The 26,071-nt window shown below is 39.0% G+C and overlaps 1 protein-coding gene across 1 annotated transcript in view; it reads right to left on the reverse strand.

Moving 5' to 3' along the window:
* CRYBG3 (crystallin beta-gamma domain containing 3) overlaps positions 1 to 26,071 on the reverse strand; it is a 74,088-nt gene that overhangs the window by 29,201 nt on the left and 18,816 nt on the right. Inside the window, exons 4-11 of the mRNA XM_063126815.1 lie at positions 9,353 to 14,225; positions 7,168 to 7,215; positions 6,244 to 6,359; positions 3,377 to 3,521; positions 2,175 to 2,308; positions 1,497 to 1,611; positions 1,075 to 1,110; positions 17 to 150 (exon numbers count right to left, since the gene is read on the reverse strand). Of these exons, the coding sequence (XP_062982885.1) occupies positions 17 to 150; positions 1,075 to 1,110; positions 1,497 to 1,611; positions 2,175 to 2,308; positions 3,377 to 3,521; positions 6,244 to 6,359; positions 7,168 to 7,215; positions 9,353 to 14,225 (5,601 nt within the window). The remainder of the gene's footprint in view (positions 1 to 16; positions 151 to 1,074; positions 1,111 to 1,496; positions 1,612 to 2,174; positions 2,309 to 3,376; positions 3,522 to 6,243; positions 6,360 to 7,167; positions 7,216 to 9,352; positions 14,226 to 26,071) is intronic.

The raw sequence follows: 26,071 nt of genomic DNA on the forward strand, positions 1-26,071 counted from the left end.
GCTAAATTATACTTACATTCCACCAATGACACGTATCGATCGAATTCCCTGGAAATCACCAGCATTTTCAAAGAGCATTGGAATGCAATCATTATTTTCAGAAAGCTCTTTACACCATCCTCCAAAGTGTGGTCTCTCATATATCAGTACCTGCACAGTGTGGTATAGTTGGTCCTTTAAAATACATTTCTAAATCCTATGTCTACAGACTGGATATTCTGCAAGTTGTTTTTTTTTAAAAAATCCCCCTGCAGTACATGTTTTGCTTCCTCAATTTCAATCAATGATTTTTTAGAAGTGAATATACTGCGATATACTTGCTTCCTATTGTTACTGGAACACAGCAATCCAAAGTATCAATAAGATGGGGGCTTATGGGTGGTGGGCCCATCTTTGCATAAAGGATCCAGCTGAATACTAAGTGATCTATTCTAGCTCTGTAATTTGAATCCAGAGTTCCCGCAAGTGGGACTCCATTCATGGGACACTCCCACTGGATGGAGAGGCAAAGGCAATTCCTCCTTCCCTCTGTAGCCCCCTTGTGCTCTCAGAAGATTTGTTCAGGAGAGTTGGGACAGCCCTTCAGAATAGCGTCAGACATAATGTAGGGGAAAGAGGGAAATGATGAAAATCACTGCCCCACTTTCTCCAATGGGAACCTCTAGTAGACTGCAGTCCCTTTTGTGAATGCAAGAAGCCCTTCTGTTTATCAAAGAGCACTTCAGGATCCAAACCTATGATTTTATGAAAGGAACAGCAGTTAGAGTTAGGATAAGTGACAGACTCAAGTTTTCTGGTTTTCTCCTAATGTGTACTTCAGGAAATATGTTGCTAAAGATCTGGGGAAATATTTAAAGGAAGAGATGGGGATAGGAAGAGAAGACTGCGTCAGGCACAACACTCCCTACTGTGTGTCCTCATAGTTAGCCATTTCTAAGATAAATATAAAGGGTAAAGAGACGGGGGGAGTGAACGAGCGAGCGCTTTGTTTGCAAAGTTTTGAAACCAAGTCTTCAAGATGCTGGACTACTCTCCCTAATAAATTAATTTATTGTTAACATGCTCCATACCTACCTTAATATTCATAGGCATCTGCACCTTTAGGCTACCCTAAAGTATAAAACAAAACAACAGATTATGAAGTAAGTGAAACATGAATGTATGTTTCCATTTCCATTAATTCTATGCAAATGTTAATGTGCAATAGTAAACCATTATGGGAGCTTGCTGAAGGGCGGTATAGAAATTCTTTAAGGGCGTAATCCTATGGGCTGCACCCTCGATGATCATAAGCCCTATGCAATGCAGGAGGACCAAACGTTTAATTCCAGTGCTTATTTTAGGACTCCGAATATGGTGTACTGATGCAGATCGATGCTCTGGATAATTTCAATCTGCATGTTCAGGCATGGAACAGATTCAGAACTCGATCTAAGAACGTAGATAGAGGATAAATTGGGGCAAAATTGACTGACAGACTATCCTTACTTCCTCACCATTTTCAATGGATAAAGAGATTTTACATCAGCTGCTGAAATTTCACATGGGTTGTGATTTTCTTCCAGAATTATTACTTCTCCTTTATAATTAACATCCGAATAGGCAAGCCATCTATTAGAGTGAAGATAAAGTGGCTTATTAGTAGTGCTAATTCATGTCTGATTTCATTCATAAAAATGGTTTTTTGATCTGATCTAGCAGGGCTGTCTATACCACTATACTGACAACTGAGACAATCACAAGGAAGCAAGAAGGAAAACAACCACCTCTGATTGTTCAACCATAGCATTAGGTATTCAGGAGGTATATTGCCCCTGAGTATGGATATTTCAATTGGCTACCATAGATAATAGCCCCAGCCCCAGTTCAACTACCAGCATTAAAAAAAGGCATTGTAATGTTGACCCTTTAAAAAGATATTCATCCCATGATTCTGAATATGATTAAGCTATTTTACAGCTCCTGTTAAACTGAAATATAATATAAATGCACGTCCCCTGCCAAAAGTATTAGCACCCTTATTACCTATTCTATCTGTTAAAAATGTACATGCTCTTATATTGCTTCTACTTTTAGCATTATATAATCAGCAACCATTGACTGCTGACATTTTACTTGCCACATTTTTTTACCAGCTCACAAATTGATACAAATAAAATAGACGTTGTACTTACACTCCTGCTTTCACAGAAAGGGTAAGATTTTTGACTTCTAGTTCTTCCACATCAGCAATTGCGCTCTGAATGCAGATAGGAAAATTATCTGGGCCACCTTGTGGGTAAAGTTCAATTTCAGGAATGCTGCAATGCTGGAAATCAAATCACATAAGTAAAAACAAACCAGATTGTAAGAGCTGTGCATATTTGGATTTTTTAAAATATATACTCATAAAACATAGAATCAATAGAGGTTTCTGGACAGCTAACATCATCATATAAAACAATAAACACAAATAAAAAGAGCACTAAAAAATGGCTTTTAAAATCGCTCATTCTAACACAAACCCCATAAAGCGGCAGTAGGAGAGCATAAACATTATCACAAAGCTGCCCTTCACACACCAGAAGCAAGCAAATATAATAGAAATATAATAGCTTGTTTTTCTTTTTAAAATACATTTGCTCCTGCAAATACAGGAGATATCCATACATCTAATAGGACTAAATCTAAGAATTCAGTATCCCATATCGTATAATTAAAAATAACACCTAGTAGCACCTTTAAGGCAAACAAATATATTATGGCACAAGCTTTTGTAGACTAGAATCCACTTTATCAACTGAAAGCTTATGCCATAATAAATATGTCATTCTTCAAGGTGCTACAAGACTCGCCACTGTTTCTGCTGCAAATTCACATGGGCTGACTCTCTAGAAGTTAAAAATAAGACCCTTAAAAAAGGGGAATTCCCACCCATCTATAATAAGCAATTCTTGGTATGATCTCAGTCCTACTGTGATTGTCATCCCAAAACTTTCTTGTATTCTGAACATATAAACATAAAGAAATGTTCTGAAATCCAATCTAAGGTATCTTTATTTTTATCTTCAAAACTAGTGAAACTTTGCTTACGTGCCCTTAAAAACTGACCAAAGCTGCTAAAGTAATAGAAGACTGCTGAATCACTTAATCTACCTCTCATTTATCTACTGCTAAAGCACTGAGTATTGGTTATAGTTGTCAATCCATTTTGCCTACAGTGAAATTGTAGGATTGGTACCTTCTGTTCCATATTCCTGTTTCCATATTATACAGATATGCTAGAAATTAGGCATCAAAGAAAGGTGAGGAAGGGGAAAAAGAGGGGGGCACATAGATGCCTCTATGGCCATTCCTTGTAGTGTCTCTTTTTCACAATTAAAAGCAAAGTACTCACCTTCACTATTTGCCTTATTGAACCAACTGTGAGGTTTCCTTGATGTTTCTCACTGTGAGGGTTCAAGATATCATTCAGCATCTTCTCTCCTTCTTCTACAACATATGTCTGACCTTGGAATCCTGGTTTCTCATATAGAAGCCAGCTATTTTAATAATAGAAACACATCACTATAAATATGCTGCCCAAGAAATAGCTAAGATAGCACCAATATTAGTAGAAAGCCACTGTTCACATTATAACAATTTGTGCTCTCTCTCTCTCTCTCTCTCTCTCCCTCTCCCCCCCTCTCTCTCTCTCTCTCTCACACACACACACACACACACACACACACAAACGTTAGAGTGCAGAATGGGTTTGTGCGCACATAGGCTAATCTTTATAAGTTAAGTTTTTTCATGGGAAAGAGATGTGATCCTCCAAATTTAATTTCTGGAGATAGTACAAACTACATGAACAACTGCATATTATATGCAAAATACTTGTCATTATGAGAAGTATGTGTCTGAATAGATACAGTAGTGAGCACAGTCTTTAATAGCCTCCATTACTAAATGAGTAAACAAAGTTTAAACTTTATTTATTTGATTTATAGCCTTCCTTTCTACTAAGAAAATGGCACTAAAAGCAGCATTACAGTTTATAAAGTGGTACATGATCTCTTGGCGAGGTTACTTGTCACCATTCATGTTCATAGGCAGTATCCAAAAGGTATCTATAGTACCCTTGTAAAACATTTCACACAACACTCTAAATCACAATTGATTCTAGGAAGAAAAAAACAACTTGTGCTTTCAGCAATTAATTGTGCTCTGAAATGCAAAAAGAAAAGCTTTTAAGGGGAACACGTGAACCCTCCACAACACCTGAACAATTACTGCACTTTTATTGCAAAACAAAATGAGAACCTGGAAAAGTCCTAACCTACACATTTTATTGTCTTGGTATATTCACATTCAGTCCTAATTTGTATAATACTGATATTAAGAAGGGTCATACATCAGGTTCCAGAAATATAATCAAGGACTTTCTCTATATTTCCAAACTTCCTTCTCATTTAACACTTGCAGTATTAAGCAGAGTAACACATTCTCTTTTTGTGTGTGCGTCATGCCCTATTTTTAACTCCTCCACTTGGAGATTTCAATGCAATTGTGTTCAGTAAAGATCAGCAGGTTATGCTGATAAGACAAGAACATTTCAATTTTCATTTTATATAAAATAATTTTGAATCCAATTACCAGACAATATCACAATTACAAAACATCAGGAGCAAAGGAGTTTGCATTATACCAAATCAAACCATTGGTCCATCTAGCTCAGTATTGCCTACAATGACCTGGCAGCAGCTTTTCAGGTTTTCAGATAGGGCTCTTTCCCAGTCCTACCTGAAGGTACCTGGGACCTTCTGCCTGCAGAGCTTGTGCTCTGCACCACTGAGCTGCAGCCCTTCTTCATTTAATAAAAACGCTTTATAACTTTTGAAGAACACACGTTACTTTGCCAAACGTTTATAAAAAATACCCAGTTTTGAAGAAGTCTGTTGTCAGTTTGTCTTCCTTCTTTTAGTCTAACATAGGCGATTAGATTTATTATTACAGCACATTGATGCAGTTTCGATTTCCATTCAGCATTAGCAGAAATAGACAGTGTCTGGGTTCAAATGATCATGGGGGTAAAAGAAGCCATAGTGACTTTTCCTCCCGCCCCTGCGCGTGGCATGTGCATGACTGTCATTTGCATAATTACCCACACCGCAGTGCAGGTGGGCGTGCCGTCAGAACCTCGCACATGGTGCGGCAGGGGTGGCTTCATACCCACCCTACAACCCATGACTTGCAGTTGGTGTTGTTGTAGGATGAGTGGAATCATAGAATCAAACAATCACAGAATAGTAGAGTTGGAATGGTCCTATAAGGCCATCGTGTCCAACCCCTTGCTCAATGCAGGAATCCACCCGTCATGCTCTGGGTTCGGACGACACAGCAACCTGTGCTCCAGCATGGCTAATTATGCAAACGATGAGTGCATGGAGCACACGCAGGGGTGGGCGAAAAGCCTTGATGGCTTCTTTTACCCCTGTGATTGTGTGAACACCCCCTTTGTTTTTCAAGTTTAGGATAATAAAGCCTTGCAACTATAATCGTGTAAGAAATCGTTTCCCTCTGACATGTAAGTTGGTTTTTTTTAGTAAACGTTAACAAAAACATGGGGCCTCTCACTATTGCTTCTCTCATCTGCAACCAATGTTGCTTAGGAAATTTACTAATACTAAACATGAAAATCAGAATTCTGACATTGACAATACTTTCTATTCAATGTACTTATTTTATGCATTTGTTTTATGATACCTCATAGGTGTTATATATGATCTGGCTATATCAAACAATCAATATATAATCTGGACATTAGCTTAAACCCCTTTTTCTGCATATTAGCCCAAACAAGATGTCTAATTCCTAAATACGTTGTACATCAAATGTTGTTTGGTTCTCTCAAGTGACTTTCCCCCCCCCCTTTCTCTGCTGCACTATGGAAATGTAATATTATTTTTACAGTTTAGTTAAGACATATTTTTAAAATTCTAAATAAATGTGATTTTAAAAAAGTGTGTATTCCCTTAATCTTGTGTTTTAGCTTTTCTAAAACTTTCACAAAAGTTCAAATATTCAAAACATGAAAACAGCAAGTGTTTTTTCACTCATCTCATCATATGATCAAAATTGATTCGAATTAAGTAGAACTTTATATATATTGTTACTTTTCTGCTTGCCAAATACTTATAACATAATTATCTTTATTAAAGTCCGGGTCAAAAATAACAGCCATTTATAGAGGACTTCACCCATAAAGTACATGTTTCTTACCATCCTCTTACAACTCTGATCAATGCTTCTTTTGAAAACACCCAGGCTGAAGCATCCACCACATCATGATAAATTTCATGTTTATTTGTGTTACCTTGAACATCACAAATAACCATCTGAAACGACATGCAATGATGTTAAGTCAAGGCTAGCACATTCAGGTTCTATGTTTCTTATGTGACGTATACAATCCTTTTTACATATATTCTGCTCATTGGGCAGTATCCAATGGGGCACTGAGGGCACTCCCTGGCAACTTTGTGCCCGCACAGGCCCCATTGCCCACAGCAGCCAAATTGTGCTTCTGGGAGGCAAAGCACCTATTCCCAAAAGGGCTGCGAGTGTTTTCGCTGTTTCTGGGGCTTGTCCCTGTAAGCGTGACTTCACGGCCACGCGCACCAGGCCAGTGGGGCTAATGCAGGTGCACTGGTGCTAGAGAGCATGCTCAGTTCTCCCTATTAGATACTGCTCTCTGTCTTTAGTTAAGTAAAGGCTTTAAGATCCTTGTCATGTTTACTCAATCAGTAATCAGGGGAAGGGAACGGTATAAATATTTATACAAATAAATGTAAATGTTTACTTCATTGATCTTGCTCCCAAGTAAGTGTACATAGGATTGCAGCCTAAACCAAAGCATATTCAAAAGGCACACCCACAGACCACTTACACAGGTGTAATATCAATGATTTAAATAGGACAATATAAGTTGAACCACACTTTGTCTCTAAAGTAATAAGTATCTCAATTAGTTGCTTGGTCTAGCAGGCAGCTGTGTTAATTATAATTACACCCCCAAACAAATCTAGAAAATTATTTTTTCATATTCAGTGGCTTCACTCAAAAGTTTTTCACTTCCTGCAAATGTTTATGACAAAATAGTCAATACTTTGTATTCACTTCATACAATAAAAAGTTTGCACTCACTTTTCCCGGTCTTGGATTGCATTTGAGTGTTTCCCTGTCAACAGGACACTGTAATTATAATGAAGAGGAAATAGTTATTTCAATGCTACAATAGACCAGCAGGAGATATTAAAAGCAGTATGCCTTTAGGGAAACGCTCAAGGTTTATGGAACAGGCCTCTCAGGAGAAGTGGTATGCCAGTGGGACAATTATTTTTTCATTTCATGGGTCATGTCTACGGTGGGATCACTGACAGGGTGGTGTGCAAACCAAATCCCCCGACTACTTTATGAAGGTACAGTAAATGTGTACAGTACTTTGGAAGAAGGGGTTCAAGTATATATAAGTGAGCAATGCTGTCTCCAGTTTTTTGAGGGTCTGTCTCTCAGTAAGTCTACTTTCTTGTGGCTATTGTCACCAGCTGGTCATGCTCCTCATCCTCTCTCTGATCATTTCTATCACTTCCTTGCTTTATTGGGGGTGGGGGGCAGTGAGCAAGTAGACAGTGTCCCCATTCAGAAGACACCTTAAACCACGGCTTTAACCACAGTGGTTAAGCCAGAAAGCTGGGCTGTGGTCAGAAGACACCTTAAACCACGGCTTTAACCACTGTGGTTAAGCCAGAAAGCCGGATCCTATTCAGAAGACACCTTAAACCACAGCTTTAATCATGTTGGTTAAGCCAGAAAGCCGGGCTGTGGTCAGAAGACACCTTAAACCATGGCTTTAACCGTGGTTAAAGCCATGGTTTAAGGTGACTCTTGAACACAGCCCGGCTTTCTAGCTTAACCACTGTGGTTAAAGCCATGGTTTAAGGTGACTCTTGAACACAGCCCGGCTTTCTAGCTTAACCACTGTGGTTAAAGCCATGGTTTAAGGTGACTCTTGAACACAGCCTGGCTTTCTAGCTTAACCACTGTGGTTAAAGCCATGGTTTAAAGTGTCTTCTGAACAGGGCCAGTGGCATCTACTGCTCCTCCACCACCGTCTGGGCCAAAGCAAGAGGAGGATCAACAAGCAGGTTGCAATGATGAAGAGGAGGAGTGACTCCAGGGGGCTGGTGATGCCTAGGCAGATGCCGCACTATGCTTACCCTTGACACTGGCCCTGCGAGTGAGTATCAGCTCCAGAAACTACACCTTTTATTATCATGTTAATATTCAGGCAGGTATATTTTATGATTGAGATTTTCTTTTAATATCATAATTAAACATGAATAATTATCTTTAATGGTGAAAACCATTACTGATAAACTAAGCTTGGATCATATTAAACGTGCTTTTAAATAGAAAATTGTTTATTCTTTCAATAAAAACCTGATTGGAAAGCTTTAATCAAAGACAAAGGCTGTACAGGGTTGTCATGCTTCCCCCACAACAAGCCATGCTGGTCGGGTAAGGATGATACAAGAAGCTGAGCTTGGGCAATGATTATGGAAATTGCAGCCCAGCCATGCCATGATTTAAATAAGCCGTAGTGGCTTATTGTGATCGTGTGAAGTGCCCCTATGAAAGAACAGACTTTGAGACCTCATAAAAAATGGCCATAAACGTGTCTTCCGCCAACAGTCAAGATGAAAGTGATGAAACAATATAAGGTTTATGATTCCTGTCAATAGGACCTACAACTGTTTGTGGTAATGCGCTTCATATTTTATTCAATGGAAGGGGATAGGAGCTCTCATTGCCACATTTCCATATGCCGAACAGCATTGCAAGAAATACTGCAATACTCAGATAGTCTGGTACAAATCCCCTGCCCCTTTTAGCAAGATGATGGTGGTTCTTTAGCTACCAAGGGTATTGTTACCCTCTTTCTAAGAGTGATACATTAAATTTCATTCCCCTATACATATGTGTCCGGAGAAAAAAGGGAAGAAAAAGATTAGTGTTCTTCACGTTGCATTTCTGCAAAATGAAATATGTATTCTTTCATTTCCCCTGTCTAGCATTCTAAGACTGCCTGCACACTGGGTGAATTGGAAGAATATAAATGCTCACATTCTAATTTGTGAATGAACATAGCCTACTCACATTTCTCTGTCTTACCAGAGATAATATTCTGCTGGTAGAAGGAAATGCCCTGTCTCTACAATGTATTCAGCCCAAACATATGTGTACATTCCTATTACCTCGGTCAAATTTCACAGCTAGTATATTCTCAACAGGTTCATTACACAAATATAATGAATGAAAAGCACCTTACCACTTGAAATGTTGCCAGTTTTTGCATATCATTACTTTCTGGCTGCTGATCCTTTGGCAACAAGATGCTTCCAAATCTGGTTCCCTTCTCACCTGAATAACTTCTTGAACTCTGCAAAGATTCATGATATACACTCTTGGAAAAAGACTTCATGATTGGATCAGATTTTTGTAAAAGCTGAGCTGAATATGCTGAACTAAAAGATAAGGCCTCATCTGTGCTAAGCGCTTCCTTAGAAAGAAAATTTGAGTGTCTAGAAGACAAATTCCTCTCATAAATGTTCTCTGGCTTGGCAGTTTTTGAGTTGCTTGGCCAGTGGCTGAATACATCGGCTTCTTTTTCATCCTGTTCGTTTTCTTCACAAAGCTCCTCTTCTTCATCTTCATTGTACTGGTTACTAGATTGTAGCCGTTCAGACACTGACTGCAGAAGCGATAAGACAGATAAGGATTGGCTGTCTCTTGATTTTTCCCTAGGATTTCTGGGTGAGATATCAGTGGATAGCAAGTCCTCTTGAGAACTGTCATCTTCATATATAGGAGACAAAGAGAAAGGATAAACCCTGTATCGCTTTGCCTCTACTGTCAAGAATGATTCTGAACAAGTGTTGTCTAGCATCTTATTGAATTGGTCACCTTCTTCATACAGGTGTGCAGACTCACATTTGCCTTGTGCTGTTGCAGACATCAAAAGATGCCGGTTATTATCCAGGGAGAAGTCAGAAAGGGTTAAGGGATGCTCTGGTTCTTCTGTTGAAAAATAATAGCTTTCATCTTGAAGAGAACCTTCATACAAAATAGTGAAGGAAGAATTGCCTTCCCACTCCTCTGATGGAGAAAAAGCTCCATCTCCATCGGCAGCAGCATCCACATATTCTTTGGGCGTAGTAAAACCAGGCTCAATCCTTGCTTTTTCCTCATAGGCAAAATCCAAATTCAAACTAATCTTTGCTGAGCTACCCATGACAGACGATTCAGAACTGAACTGGGTTCCAGATCTGTTTTTATCTTCTGGCACTGTGCAAGCTTTCTTCATATTTCCGTAGCCCGTGTTACTGTCTATTTCATAATATTGTTTAAGTGGCTCCTCTCCTACAACTGCAGCAGCCTCATCTTCTTTAAAAATATATTTAGACAAATCTTTCCCTAGATTACTTTCAAGTGAACCCAAGAATCCACATTCACCTTTGAATCTGCTAGAAATGCAGGTATATGTATCATCATCTGAGTTAAAGGTTAGTACATTTAGTGGCACAAATGGACATGATGAGGACTGCTCTTCAGTCTCTTCATTTGTTGCATTTAAGGCACTCTCAGACTTATTATCAGGTGACAAGTTACTAGTGTTGTCACCAGCACTTGTCACATTTGTAGTGCTATTAACACCTTTATTGTTTTTGCCATTAGTTATTTCTGCTGGACTGGATTCTAGGTTAGCTGTGGGATCAGACCATTCATCTCCATTTTTTTGGCATGAAAATGCATTATTTGCTACAATTTCTCCAGCCATATCCTCCTTGATGACTTCTTTAGAATTAATATACAAAGGTGCTGAGGAGTTTGCTACTTCACCTTCACTGATTATCTTCTGTATTGCAGCTGGACCTAAATTCAAGGGTTTTTCAATTATTTTGGGAAGCTTAGCTCTGAATTCAGTTTCAGTGGTAGGTCTCTCTAATGCTTCAGCTTTAGAACCAAGGTTTATATTCTGGGAAGTAACCTTGCTCAGATGGTCCTCGTGCTGATTATACGTCAGTTTTTGTTTGGCTGCATTAATAACATCATCAATTATTTCTTTTGCTTTTAATGCTATTGAACTATGTAGGTCAATTTTATCAGTAATGTCAAATGGTATCTTTTCATCTTGAATATCTGTGCCAAGTGTGTCTTTCCCTTTACCTCCAGAAATCTTTCTGATACAGCTCTCATTAAAATGTTTTAATGATGAGTTCCATGACTGGATTTCTTTTGATTCTGACAGCATTTTTCTAGTTTTCTGATCTTTTTGAAGGCTGGTCCCTAATAAATTGTCCTTAATGTCATTAGTCTGGCAGACACCAGATGCTTGCTTTGATCTTATTTCTTCTATGGCTAAATGCAGAATTGCATCAACTATTTCATCAGCCTTTTTAAACAAAACAGTTAAGTCTTGGGATTTAATTTGTACTTGTTTTCCTGTTTCAACATCTTTCAATGGTTCCTCAAAAAATGGGCTGCTAGATGTTGTAAACAAGGCAGTAATTGCTTGATCATCCTCTTCAGCAGGGTTTTTTACAGTAGCAGCAGCAAGATAGTGAAGATTTAATTGCTGTGAAGGAGTTCTGTGCACCTCTTCGCTCTGCTGTGTAGTGAAAGGCATTCCTAACATCATCTTCACAGGTTCTATAGCTTCCACATCATAGGCAATTGAGGCCACTAATGGGTCTGAGTAAGCGGCTTCAGATGTTGACTTAGATGGTAGACAATTTAATTTATGATTAGATGACACTTTGCCCACATCATCTTCAGAATTAATAGGAATGGAATTGTTTTCTTCAACAAGATTAACATCTATTGTTTCATAGTCTGGAGAACAAAGTTTTGAGATGTCTTTCAAGAAAGGAGGAGAAGCAGGCTTGCAAGTGTACAAATTTTCAGGAACAGGAAGGTTCTCTTTTGCCAGCATGGATCTTGGGTCTAATGAACAAGATCCAGTCCTATCTTTCATTTCTTCAGAACATGGCAAAAACTTTCTTCTAGTATCAGCTATTTCAGTAGCATCAGAGCTAATCTTAGTTTTAAGCATGTTTCTGGATTCCAGAAAGGCATCAGAAATTTTATCTGAATCCTCAGTTTCAGCAGCAAAATGAGGGCTCCAAGGTCCCCCTGACTTTGTGATAACTTGGATGTTATCACAACACATGTTGTCATAGGTAGCCTCTGCAGAACTAACTACAGCTGGAGTTCTCACAGATTGGTTAGAACTTTCCTGTTTATCAGTCGAAGAACATGAAGCTTCCAACAAACACTGATCTTCAGAATTAGGCACAGGTTTAGACATAGCATCTTCCATTTGGGGACTATCTTCAATGATGAAAGAATTACTTATCAAGGCAGGTAGTGAAGGAGAAAAAAGAAGTGGTGAAGAACTTTTCTTTTCTGATTCTACAACAATTGGAGAGCCCTTTGGCAAGCACACATCTTTAGAAGGAGACACTGTGAAGACATCTTTAGTTTCACTAGCAGGCGCAGCTATCTTAGCTTCAGAATGATTTTTCATTTCATAAACCAATGGATCATTTTGTCTTGCAGATAAAACTAGGTTCTTAATTGTAACAACTTCTGTCGGTGTAAGAGGTGGGGGAATAGGTTTGACCATGGTAGCAGATCCTGTGTTGTTTATAAGCCTTGTTTTTTCCATTTCAAGGGGCTTGATTTTGCCTTCAAGGGGAGGAAGGGAAACATCTAAATTGTTTGATGTTTTGATCAGAGTTTCATTCTCACCTTCCTTGGCAAAATGATGGCAGCTGTCATGTTTAGCCTCAAGGCTTTGCGGGGCATCATCCACAGGTGCCACAGCTTTGGCAATGCTGACATCTTCCATTTCTAAGGAAGTACATGGCACATGGGACTCCACATTTTCATATTCAACAGCTAACAGAGTAGTGTTGGTATTGCTTACTTCAATAGCATTATGGTCAAATTGCACAGCAGGCATATGTGTGGCAAAAGTACTAGTTTCAGTCTCAGAAGTCATGGAGACATTAGGACTGTTTTGTATACCTTTAAGTATCACTGACTCTGTGGCTTCTTCACTCTCTGGACCATTCTTGCTAAGTATGTCTACCTCTTTAACAGTTTCCGAGGGTTGGACTGCAGTAGGTAGATCAATTACTGCAGTCACTTTATCAGTCTTGTTGCAGTCTACATCCTGCAAAATTAACACTAATTCTTCTCTATCTCTTTGTTCACGGAGAGGCAAGTGTGCATTTGGTGAAACAATTTGCAGGCTTTGTTCCTTCTGTTCAGTTGCCACATTTGTGTGTGAGTCTTTATTTCTATTTAGTACCCTGTTAACTGCCTCCCCAGTACTAATTGTCCTAGTCAAGTACAAGGTTTGGTTAGCCGATTTTAATTTGAGCTGATCCTCAGTCCAACTATTACATGAACATTTATCATCTAGCAATTGTTTCTCACTGTCAGTTGAGTCCACTTTGGAATGAGATGAAAAGTCATGTTCAATTGTATCTTTTGTTTCTGTGTAAGAAAAAGTACAAGAATGAATTCCTTTCTGAACACCAACAATAGTAGCATTGTTTGACTGAAGCTGGATTTGTGTTTCTCCTAACACCTCCTCTCTCTTTTCAACCAAACTGCTATTTTCTGAACACATTTTAACAGGATCTATATTCTGGCAACTAGGACTGGCTTCCTTTGGCAACAATACTGGCTCCAACAAAAGGTTCCTACTAAGTTCTGGTGTGCTGGAAACTGATGCACATTTCACAGAAACTAGTTCTTCAATGCAATTTTTGATAGTTTCCATTTCTGTCAACAATGTCAGGTCTTTGGGTTCACTACTATCCAAGGCAGCCTGGGTATTTTTCCCCAAGTCCATTTCTTCCAAAAATATGTTTGCTTGTGAATCCTTTTTATCATCTTTAGTGTCATGATTTGAATTCTTTAATGAGGATTTTGTTTTTGTTGTGGTAGTTTCTAAGTTTGAAAGATTTATGGTCGGATTTTCTTTGGTTTTTTCAGTAGAACTATTAATGCTGGTGGGGGTTTCTTCTTGCTCCAATTCTGCTTGTTTCTTAAGCAACTGCTTAATTCTAGCAGAGCCTCGATAGGTTGCATAAGTAACTGCGGGTGCACCCAGCTCACATTGTGATTTTCTGGAACAATAGAAATATCATTAGCACATTAGAAAATATTCCTAGGCACACTCAGCTATATAACTTACAATTTTAAACTAGCAATGTTAAAACAGGCACAAAGAAATTAATACAACAGCACTGGTCTCCTTTTATTATTAAAATAAGTCAAAAGTAGTGTAACTCACTCATTTACCACACCACCCACCACTCAAAATACTCAACATACATCATATGGGTATGCCATTACAGATGAATTTAATGGGAGTTTTCTTTGGTAGTTACCTACTTACTAATCATAGTACAATTGAGGAGACTTTGCGGTTCATCAAATACAAGCACCTGCCAGAAGCAGGAATCCTATGTAAACCTATCTTTATAGAATACACATGCACCCTACATTCCATGATGGATATCCATGCAAAAAAAGGCAATTCACTTTATATGTTTTACTGCTTTAGACTCAAAAACAACCCTCCAAATCACCATTTGTTAACAATTGATGCCAGAAAATGCAGAGCTTCTATGTTACCACAATTAATCTGTAGTAGTTTAAAATAACAGGCTGTTATTAGATCTCAGGTGCAGTTTGAACAGTCCATCCTTCGAATACTAGGATCTGGCCCAATGCAAGATACAATGTGTTGTTTATACATATGTTTATGATCCACATACATTTTTAATTAGAAGGCAGTTTATCTGCAAATAAGGATCCTTTACTGTACCGTTGCTTCAGAATGTTATTTTGCCCATTTCACTGAGGATTGATTTATACATGCATGTATACCACTCAGAATCTCCTCACTCTAACATATCATTCTATGACTTCATTTGAATGCAAAAGCTGTCTCCATTGAAAAGTGTGTTAAAAAGGAAACATACACACTTTACCTATAGGGCTGAATGTCATTTTATACATCAGTAAAAACCTCTCAATCTCTCACTCCCAAGATAAAAAATATTGTATAAGACTAAACATGTTCTAGACCAAAAGTATGTGAAATAAATGTGATAAATTCTCCTTGCACACACAATCTAACAGCCTAGTTAATGCTAAGTAGAGTTTTACAGATGCATCAGGGACAGATTATCTTTATATTATTCAGGTGTCATTCTTATTCTCTGCAGAAAAAGAAAGCAAATTAAATATTCCAATAGCTCCATCTGTCTACTCACTTAAGAGCTACTTGGACATTAAGAATTTTATGGTCAATATTTTGTAATCACTTTGAGAGCTGTAACACAGATACCCAAAAACTAACATTTGAGGGTGATTAAAGCCCATAAAATGGTATGTGTGGAAACGAAATATTGAGTTTTTGGCTGTTATGTTTCCGGATACTTTTATATTAATGATTCAATTCATACCCAATAATTTATTATTTTAAACTGGATGAAAAATATATGAAACACCATGACCAGAAAAAGTTCAGCTCATTCTAATTTCACCTTTTTTTTTTTTTTACAGTAACTTACCAAATTATGGGTGTCTCTCTTAAATCAGTAGTACTCAATGGCCTGGTTCAGACAACACACTGAACCATGTTGCTTAACCACAAAATGGTTAATGGAATGCATTAAGGACAATGCATTCTGTTAACCATTTTGTGGTTAAGCAGCATGGTTTAGCGCAGCGGTTCTCAACCTGTGGGTCGGGACCTCTTTGGAGGTCGAACGACCCTTTCACAGGGGTCGCCTAAGACCATTGGAAAACACATATTTCCGATGGTCTTAGGAAACTGTATTGACTGAACTATGTCATGTATCATCTTTTGTATTATTAAAGCTATTGTTATGTATTATTTTCATTAGCAAACCATCCCATGACAATGGATCGTGTAGAGAAGAACGAAAATAATTTTATGGTTGGGGGTCACCACAACATGAGGAACTGTATTAAAGGGTTGCGGCATTAGGAAGGTTGAGAACCACTGGTTTAGCGTGTTGCCTGAACCAGGCTAATGTAGTTAAATTGAAACTAGTAAAACAACAACAACAATTTTTTACTACATTAATTCAAGAGCAAAACTATGGCAAGCCCAATATGTCTATACTGTTTTTATTTCTCAGCACCTTTTTACTGTGAAGTACAGATAAGTATCCATGCTCATTTACTTATTTGTTTACTCACTGATACTACTGGCAGATACACCAAAGAGGAAAAGACAGCCTTCTCTTGAGGATACAGCTTTGTAATCATAGGCTACAGTTGTTAGTTTATGGTCTCTACTAAAAATTTCCCTGAATGCAGAAGTCTTTATAGTAAAAGAAGGGAGGCTCATAGCTATGGGCCAAAAGGATCCCTCTTTCTCTACCTGGCCCTATGCTCTCAATTTAGCTTCATATTGCTTTTAGTCTGGCGTAAACACATATCCATGCATCAATCAGGCAGGGGCGGGATGGGGGGAGTCTGTAGAAACATGAGACTGGTCTTTCTGAATAAAGGGAATGGAAGGGAATGGAGAAGATGAAAGATCCCTAGTAAGACAGGATGGCCTCCTTTCTTTTCCTAGTAACAGCTCCTGAAGCTGCTAAAAGTGGAAGGAAGGGGGAGGTGTGGAATTTGGATAAGGAAGTATATGCATGCTTAGGTATGTAGGCGTACATCATATGTGTACACAGAGAAGGAAAAAAACATATTAAATTTTATATTGGCAATGTTGCCTTCCTGGGTATTCCATAATCTTACTCAACTCTGACCAAGAAAGGAATTACACAATTAAAATCCAGACTGACTAATTCTGTTTGACTTGAGTAGCAGGGTGTTTGGGAGCTGTGGCAAGGGAGTCAAGAACATAAACCACACCATTTCAGCCCTAGATGATGAAGTCAACATCACAAAGACAATTGTGATCATGAAGAACTTTCTGCCCACGTAGTGTGACTCAAATATCTCATAACGTAGTACAAGTACCATTGTTGAGTATTTTTATGACAACCTACATCCAGTTATTGTTAATTAACCTTACAAACATGTAATAAAGAATAGGTGTAGCCAAAATGGCAATAATAAAGCCTCTGACTCATAATATAAACATGCAGTTTATTGAATATATACTGTCCAAATATTATTCTTTATTACTCAAAACAGAAGGCACAATTTTCAAGTTTGAAACAAATATAAGATGCTGTGCCTGCAGAAAACATACAAAGGCATAGTTGACATGCCTTGAGAACCTTCTAATACTCTCAATATACTAAATTCTCATAACTACAATATAGCTGATGATCCAGGGGACTACCACAAAAACCTGTTTCCACAATCAGAACACATAATGACTGGGTTCCCACAACACACTAATCCACCCAGGATGGGTTGGGTTGTTGTTGAACTGTGGGTTATCATGTTGTCTGAACACAGCACATTTTCTGCAGGATGGGTTATTGCAGTGTGGCTTGTTAACCACCCTGAACAACCCAACAACAAGCTAAGGGTTCTCAAGGTGTCTTGTTTGAGAAAAATAAACCATACTGCATGATTAACAATCCACCCTGCAGAAAATGCACTGCGTTCAGACAACACATTAACCCATCCTGTATTCAGACAACATGATAACCCATGGTGGTTTAGCTTGTTGCGTGAACCCATATCCTGTAAATTAGCTGTTTGGGGGAATCCTATCTTACACTTGTACTCAAGAACATCTGATTGTTGGGTTTCATCTTTTTCAGAAGGACTCCACGTGCACATCTTCAGCTGTTGGATCAGGGAGGAGAATGGGCACACACCAACTGTTTGTGCATGTACTTCTTCACGCAGCTTAAAGACACATACTCAGAAGACCTGCTTTCACACACATATAACCCCTATCTAGATCTCTCTCTCTCTCTCTCTCTCTCTCTGTGTGTGTGTATGTGAACAGAACCATGGACACAGATAAATGCATTTTGTAGAAGTATATATTCTGTATAACTTTGAGAAATTCAGGGTTAAATCTAACATTGTGCGAGCAGATTTCAGCTCATGCAACAAGACTTCCCCTTGCTCTCCTTCTCCCTCCAGCCCCCTGCATGCCCCCCATCTGCTCCTGGGGGCGCCCCCAAGCCGCCAGAAGAGATTTGGGAGCTATAGGGGGCAGGTTTCACCAGTGGTTTCCATTCCTCTTGCAGACAGACAGCCCTCAATCCAAGCCTCAGTCAGTGGGCTGGATCTCCCTACAATGGAACCAAAGACGGTTGGTCTTTTTTGGTCTTTTTTGGACAGTGAATTACTGTCTTAATTTGTGATGATGATGAATTTATTAAGCACTGATTAAAAAGACAGTCTCTGCCAACAGACTTACAATCTAAAAGACATGATCCAAAAGGAAAAAATGGATGGGTAGGGTCAAGGAAAACAAGCAAACTCAGGCACCAGTTTTTAAAATTGACAGTTTGAATGGCAAGAGTTCAGGGAGCTGGTCTCTCAGCTGAGTCAATAGAGAGAACCCAGAGAACTTTGGTTACTGGGCAGACTAAAACCAAACAAATAACTAAATAAATAAAATTGGTATTATTTATTGGCAAATAGCATGGTAACTGGACTTCTCAATTTAAAGAAGACATAAATACCAGACTTGATTTTTTTTAATCTTACACTTTTTTTTTATTCCCGGCTTTTATTATTGAGCAAGGATGTACAAACTATTTCAAATTTCTCATTTTGGTTTATTAACCAGTATTCTCTGAGTGTAACTTCAAATATTACTATATGCTCAGGACACAGGAAGTGTGATTGATTTGCAGCTGTTCCTCATATTTTGCAATTACAGGAAGTACAACTCAATCACACTTTCTTTCCCTTTACTTTTTTGGTAATGTTTAAGTGGAACTTATGTATCTCCTCCTCTGGCAACATGCACAAAGTAGTCCTTGAGTTGGGAGCATGTATATTGTACCACAGGGCTAGAGGAGGAGAGATAAATAAAATCTTCAACCAAATACATACAGTGCAAAGCAATGCACAATTCATTCATATTTCATCATCCCTACAACATATAGCAACACCCAAAACTCCTCTTAGGTTGCTAGAATTGAAGTATCACAAGACACGTTATATTTTAGAACTGTTAATTTATATCTCCCATTTATCATAAATACTTAACAAAAATGTTTGACCAGAAACCGGCTTTTTGTATATGAAGACTGTGATGAAATACACCCAATTATTTGAACATTCAGAAAATTAAATACCAATAAACTTGGCTTGGTGGTGACCCATTGTATGTACTCACCTTCTAAGAATTATGATACGAGAAGTGTTCCCTGAAATGCTACCACTACCACCCAACCTTTCAAGCGATAAGCCATTGTACTCACAATGCCTAACAAAAGTGTCAGGCATTTGCCAGGGATAACTGCTTTTGTGAAGCAGCCAGCTGGATTTGCTCGAGGGATATTGCGGCCTACATCCTTTGTCCCCTGTAAACATGCTGCAGGCCGAACTCATGGAATCCACCTTCCTTGGCTCAAGGCCTGGAAAATTAAGGCTTTCTAATAGCACATTCTCCTACACACTGCAAAATTAACCTCAGATTGCATAGGTCACACAGTAGTTTGATTTCCTAGGCTGGTTGAAATAATATTGTTACAAAGGTGTAAGTGTTAAATAGAAGTGCTATTGGCTTGAGAATATTTTCTTAATTGTAAAAACACACGTGCACAATGATTTTTTGTGTAGATTTATGCTTTTATGATTTGCTTTTGTAGTGCAATCCTCCGGATATATAGTCTAAATTGCGCCTTAATATTTTAGCATTCACTTTAATGATACACATCATGCCAAGAAATAAAGGAAGGCTAGTAGAAAAAAATATTTGAAACTTCCTGTTATGAATACCTATTTTCATAATAGCTTTGCTTTCACTGGTTATAGATCAGTGGTTCCCAATTGGGGGTCCGTGGACCCCAGGGGGTCCGCGTAACCACCCAGGGGGTCCGTGGCACCATTCACACATTCACCATTAATTTCTGGAGTCTGCTGACCACGAATTCCTACCAGAAGTAAAATATAGCATCATTGAGCACCTGCGACTAGCTTCAGAGATTACTTCCCTACACCTAATCCTGAAAACTCATGGATAAGGAATCCTTTTGAATGTGGTGACGTACAACTAACAACTCTATCTGCAGAAGAGCAAGATGCTCTTGTTGATGTGGTTCACTGAAGTCATTTTTCAAAGAATATAGACTGAACAGTTTTTCCTGATTATAAGAAGTTAAGTGAAAAAGCTTTGAAACATCTAGTTCCCTTTTGTTCCACATATCTTTGTGAACAAACATTTTTGACATTTTGTTATATGAAGAACAAGCATAGAAATCGGCTCGATGTTGATCCAGATTTGAGATTAAAAGGGAAGGGATTGTTTGGGACAAAAAGAGGCATGATTTCTCCCATCACATTTAGGTTTAGTACCTGCTAGACAGGTCATAATTTGTTCAATTGTAAACTAGACATTAGTAAAATTAAATTTGTCTTTATATTCCTAACTAAATCATTGTCATTTTTGTGTGATAATATCACAAATTTTATGGTTTGTTTTTTAGTATACCTAAAATCCTTTGCTTATTAGGGGATGCCCCTTATTTTCTCCAAAAAATTGCTTTGCACAGGTAACTACCATAGAGATAACAAATTTTTCAAAAGTAGGGGGTCCATGGCTTGGCATTTGAAAAACAAGGGGTCCGCAGTACTTAGCTAATTGGGAACCACTGATCACAAGTTTTCAGACATTTTCCACAGTGATTCTTCCTAACTACAGAAACATAGCTGCATTAAGGATGCCTAGAGAACAGAAAAACAGGACAGGAATTCAATACAAATAAATAAGGCTGGAGCCACCTGCTCAAAGATTAACTAATACGAAAAACTTTGTCACTAGTTCATGCATCTTTCACCCTTCACCGAAGCCTAAAGTTATGCCTGCATAAAAGCATGGCTTTGTTCTATTCTTTAAGATTCCCAAAAGTAAAGATCATGGAGATTGAAAAGCGAACAAAAAACACAGTGCTGTACTATGTGACCCAAACATCACTGTGCCTGCCCTCTCCTAACGTACTTGCCCCCAAACTGGAATGTAAGTCAGGATGCCAACAAGTTCTTACCCTCCCTAGGAACTACCCATTGGGAGGGCCACCAAATCTTACAGAAAGATTCTGAGACTCAAATCTTGCTGAAAAGCTGTAGTCGCCATGCAACACAATAAGTAAAACAGGAGGGAGGGCTGTGGCTCAGTGATAGAGCACATGCTTTGCATGCAGAAGGTCCCAGGTTCAATTCCTGGATTCTCCATGTATTACTGGGAAAGACTTCTGCCGAAAACTCTGAAGAACCACCCCCAGAGCACTGAGCTAGAGGGACCAGTAGTCTGACTCGCTATAAGGTGGTTTTCTAAATTTTGAGATTTATAACCTACAATAGTGTTTCAGCTCTATTGGAATTGTACCTCTTAACTTTAGTGCTCTTCCACACAAAAAGAGCACTGGTATGTCAATATCTTTCTTCCCCTCCTCCAGTGCCCCCACCCCACCTTGTGTTACCCATCTTCCCCATCTCTCTTTCTCATGTAAGAATGTCTGGGCTATTTTATCTATCGTTCTTGCGTTCTGAATGATATTCTGGTGGCCAAGCCTCAGTATCATTCTACTGTGCTAGTACTGCTTAATTTACTGGCATCTGATACCCCTGACCACCAGATTCTATTGTTATGGCTAATATCTTTGGGTGTTTCTGCCAACGCTATTTTTTGGTTTTCTTCTAATTTGTCAAATCTTTATTTTTCAGTTTCCATGGGTACTGGAACTTCTCATTCCTTTCCCCTCAGTGTCGGTATCCTGCAGGGCTCAGTATTGTGCCCTGTTCATTTTTTCTCTTTACACGCTGCCCTTATTTCTAGTTTGGGTTTTGTTATCATATCTTTGCTGATGATACTCAGGTGTACCAATCTTATCAAGAGCTGAATACTGAGGTCTGGACCTCCTTGACGAGTTGCCTTTAAGACATCTTGTCATGAATATTCTCTCAACGCTTAAACTTGAATAAGGACAAGATGGAATCTTGGTCTTTCATTCTGATCATCCCTTGGGTGTTCTTCCCCTTCTCCTCCAGGGCTGCCAAGTGACCCCCATCTTGGAGGTCATGGATCTTGGGGCTCTGGTAGATGATTGGCTGCCGCTTTGCTCATTTCTGAATGCGACAGCCAAGGTATGTTATTTTCACCTTGCTAACATCCGCCTTATCCGATGTTTCTTGACCCCCCAAGACTGTGGGGCTTGTTGCTCATGCCCTGGTTGTTTCCTGTCTGGATTACTGTAATAGCTTCCTGGCGGGTCTTCCTTCTTCACTCCATCCTCTTACTCTAGTACAGAATAGTGCTGTACGTGCTCTATTAGATTTGCCCCATTATTCCCACGTGTCCTATTATTGCAGGGCATTGCATTGGTTGCCTGTCAGTGCAGGACACACTTTAAACTCCTTGATTTTTAATGCCCTGTGCTCTTCCCTTCCAAGTTATTTGGCAGAGTTGATTGTACGGCCACCTTTTCTTAGGAGAACGCAGTCCACAGATTCTGGACTTTTGGTGGTTCCTTGGACTAAGGTGGCAAATTCTAGGCTCCAAGCATTTTCTCATCTTGCCCCCACAATGGTGTCTCCCTCTACACCTTTGAATGGTACCAGAGTTAGATGAGTCCTAAAAACCTATTTGTTCCTCACTCCATGCACCAACAACTATAGCTCCAATCAGTTTGTTTTGAGTTTTAAATTGTATGGTTGTTTTGATTGGTTGTGAATTAGTTTAATTTCTGGATAGTAGTTTATCTAGTGTGTATTTATTGAATTTTGTTTATATTGTTGTGTTTTGTATATTTTGGTTAATTGGAATACACTCTGGTATAGAACCAAATATATATTTGTATTATTATTAATTTGTATTATTAGATATCTTTTTAGTTAATAATCTCTACTTTCTCAGTTTGCTAGAATGCAGTGAAAGGGTTTAATTTACATTTGCAGAACATTTCCTTATATCATGACACGACAGGAGTGCTACATGAACTTTCAGAATAAATAAAAACTAACTTGGGCGATACAGTCATCAACGTGGCATGAAAATCAGTCATAAAATCCACACTAATGTGGCATTTGAGGTTGCCAAACTAGTTTTCATTCTTGGCGGTTATATACAATCAGTGCTTGTGTTACAAGCAATTTATTCAAAAGATCAGATTTGTAGTTTTAACTATATTTAGCTATATAGGGTATAGCAAACAGAAATATTATATTTTCAAGAGATGGGCTAAATGCGGGGGGGGGGGCACACAAATGATCCAATTTCTCTCCTTAGGCAAAACTCTCTAAACAAAGTTTTGCTTATAGGAGCAAAACACTTTAATCTAAAGAAAGGCATTAGAGAATTCATAACAGAGAACTCAAAATTTCTATGCCACAATCTATCTGCTACAACATTCGTTTTCAAGAACCATCTACATTTTAGGAATTCTTTCTATATTATTTACCAAAGAACCCCTGCATACTGCAGATATTTTTGAAGCATACTGTAGGGCACACACTCCATGTTCTTGTCCTGGAGATGAATAAATCAACATACAGACAGAAAATTTTAACAGTCCAGTTCTATGAACTGCCATAAAGTGCACTACATTAAACACTTGCATTCTAACTGTTGCTACAACATCAACAAACTCTACAGTCTTCCCCAACAAATCTTAAAGTACAAGAGATGCCGCTGTAACCTAGTAATTACAGTGCTACAGGTATGCTGCTCTGTGAAATTGAGATACAGCTTTTTCAATTCCCTGAGCTAAACAAATCTTGTTCTTGTGAAGGTCTATAGACCAATAAAAAACTATAACCTTTTGGATTGTAGAAAATAAAATCTAATACCTCAGGGGTCTCACAGTCTAAAACGCTGACTCTAAAACTAGTCTTATAACAATCTTTTTGTTTGTTTTTTGTCTGTTGTTTTTGTTGATGAATGAGAGTCCAGGTACATTTAATTGAATTTATTTATGAGGTACACAAACAGAAAACACAGCAACCCATGACTAAAAGAGCTCTGTCTTGACTGCCATGGCTCAGTCCTGGTAAATGATGTCGGGTACAGAAAGTAATACCAATAGGTATTACTTTGTTATGTCCCCAAAGAGGCCGCATTTGTCCTAAAGGATAAAGTTCAAAGCTCAGAGAGTGCTTACAGATCCAGCTTTGTCACTGTAGACCCGAGTGAGGTCAGTGGCATTGATTGCCTTTCACTAGCTGGACAGAGATTGCTTGACCACATTTTCCATGCTGAGTGAACCGCCCAGAGAACTTCGGCTATTGGGCAGTAAGAAAATGCAATAAATAAATAAATGCTCTGATAAACTCCAGGTTAGAATATAAAAATATGTTATATGTGGAGAAGTTAATTCAGAATGCAGCTGCTATGGTATTCACTGAGACATGGTGCAGGAAACACATCTTATCAGAACTTAGGAATATAGAAACATTAGAAGCTGCCTTAATCAGACTGTTGGTCCTTCTAGCCCAGTATTGTCAAAACTGACTGGCGGCAGCTCTCCAGGGTTTTAGGAGGGATTCTTTCCTTGCCCTACCTGGAGAAGCCAGGGATCAAACCTGGGACCTTCTGTATGCAAAGCATATACTCTACCATTGAGCTGCATCTACCCACAGCATCTGTTTCCAAGTACAATTCAAAGTACTTGGTGGTGCTTACCTTTAAGCACCACATGGCTTGGGATATCCAAAGGAACTTCTACTCTCACATCAACCTACCCGGTACTGACACCACCTTCAGAGTCCCATCCCACAGTGCCCTGGCTTTTGAGGTGAAGCGGGTAGTGACTGGATAGAGGATCTCATTGGTGCCCCTTTAAGAAATTATCTTCCCACTGAGGCTTGCCTAGCACTTACACTGATGTCTTCTTTATGTTTCCAATCTTTTAAACTTCCGTCAATAGAATTATTGCATCGATTCAGTTTTGGGGTCAAGTCTACCTCAAGGAAGCAATAAAAATAAGTGCCTGCAGCATGGTCTTAAAGCATGATATCATTTGAATGTAAATATATGCCCCAATTTAGAACGTTCCTCTTAACTTTACTGGGGAAAAGCAATATAGTTGCAAAGAAATAATTGGGGTCAATATCCTCAAAAATACACAACAGGTACAACACGACTGCAGAACCTCTGGCCTGGCTCATGGAGACATGTGGAGTTCCTCCAGGATCAGGGCTTGGCCTCCACGCCCAGTCTCCTGGAGGAATACCCTCAGAAGGTGTCCCCCACACCACTAACTCCAATTTAAGACTGGAAATAACAGCCAATGCTGTTCTCTCCAATCTCAGAATGGAGTTAGCAGTGGGGATGCAGGGCAGCCTGGGCAGTGGGACTTGCCCACACGGAGAAGAGTGGCTGCACTCTCTGGTGTAGGCAAGTCCCAATACCTGCCATCCCTCATCCCTGATACTATCTCCAATTTGAGACTGGAGAGAGCAGCTATGGGGTGTGTGTGTGGAGGGGGGCTGCATGACTCACCTACACTGAGGAGAGCAGCCACTCTTCCCTGCATGGGAGAGTCCTACCACCCCTCTTCTACACTGCTTTCTATGATCATAGGTTGGAGAGAGCAATGGGGATGTGGGATGGCTTGCTTCTCTTTCTCCATCTTGGGAGGGCCACAGTTGTTGGCCTCCTTCCAGCATGAAGAAAAAACGAGGATGTGACAGCCCAAACCTGTGAAATCGGTTAGTCTTACAGATAGGGATTTGCCCAAGGTCAATTTATGGGCTTCACAGCTGGGTGGGGATTTGAAATTGGGTTTCTTACCCCAAACCTAGCACTCTAGTATTAAATCAACTTTGTTCATTA

Source organism: Elgaria multicarinata, chromosome 5 (genome assembly GCF_023053635.1).
Source record: "Elgaria multicarinata webbii isolate HBS135686 ecotype San Diego chromosome 5, rElgMul1.1.pri, whole genome shotgun sequence".
Taxonomy (NCBI): domain Eukaryota; kingdom Metazoa; phylum Chordata; class Lepidosauria; order Squamata; family Anguidae; genus Elgaria; species Elgaria multicarinata.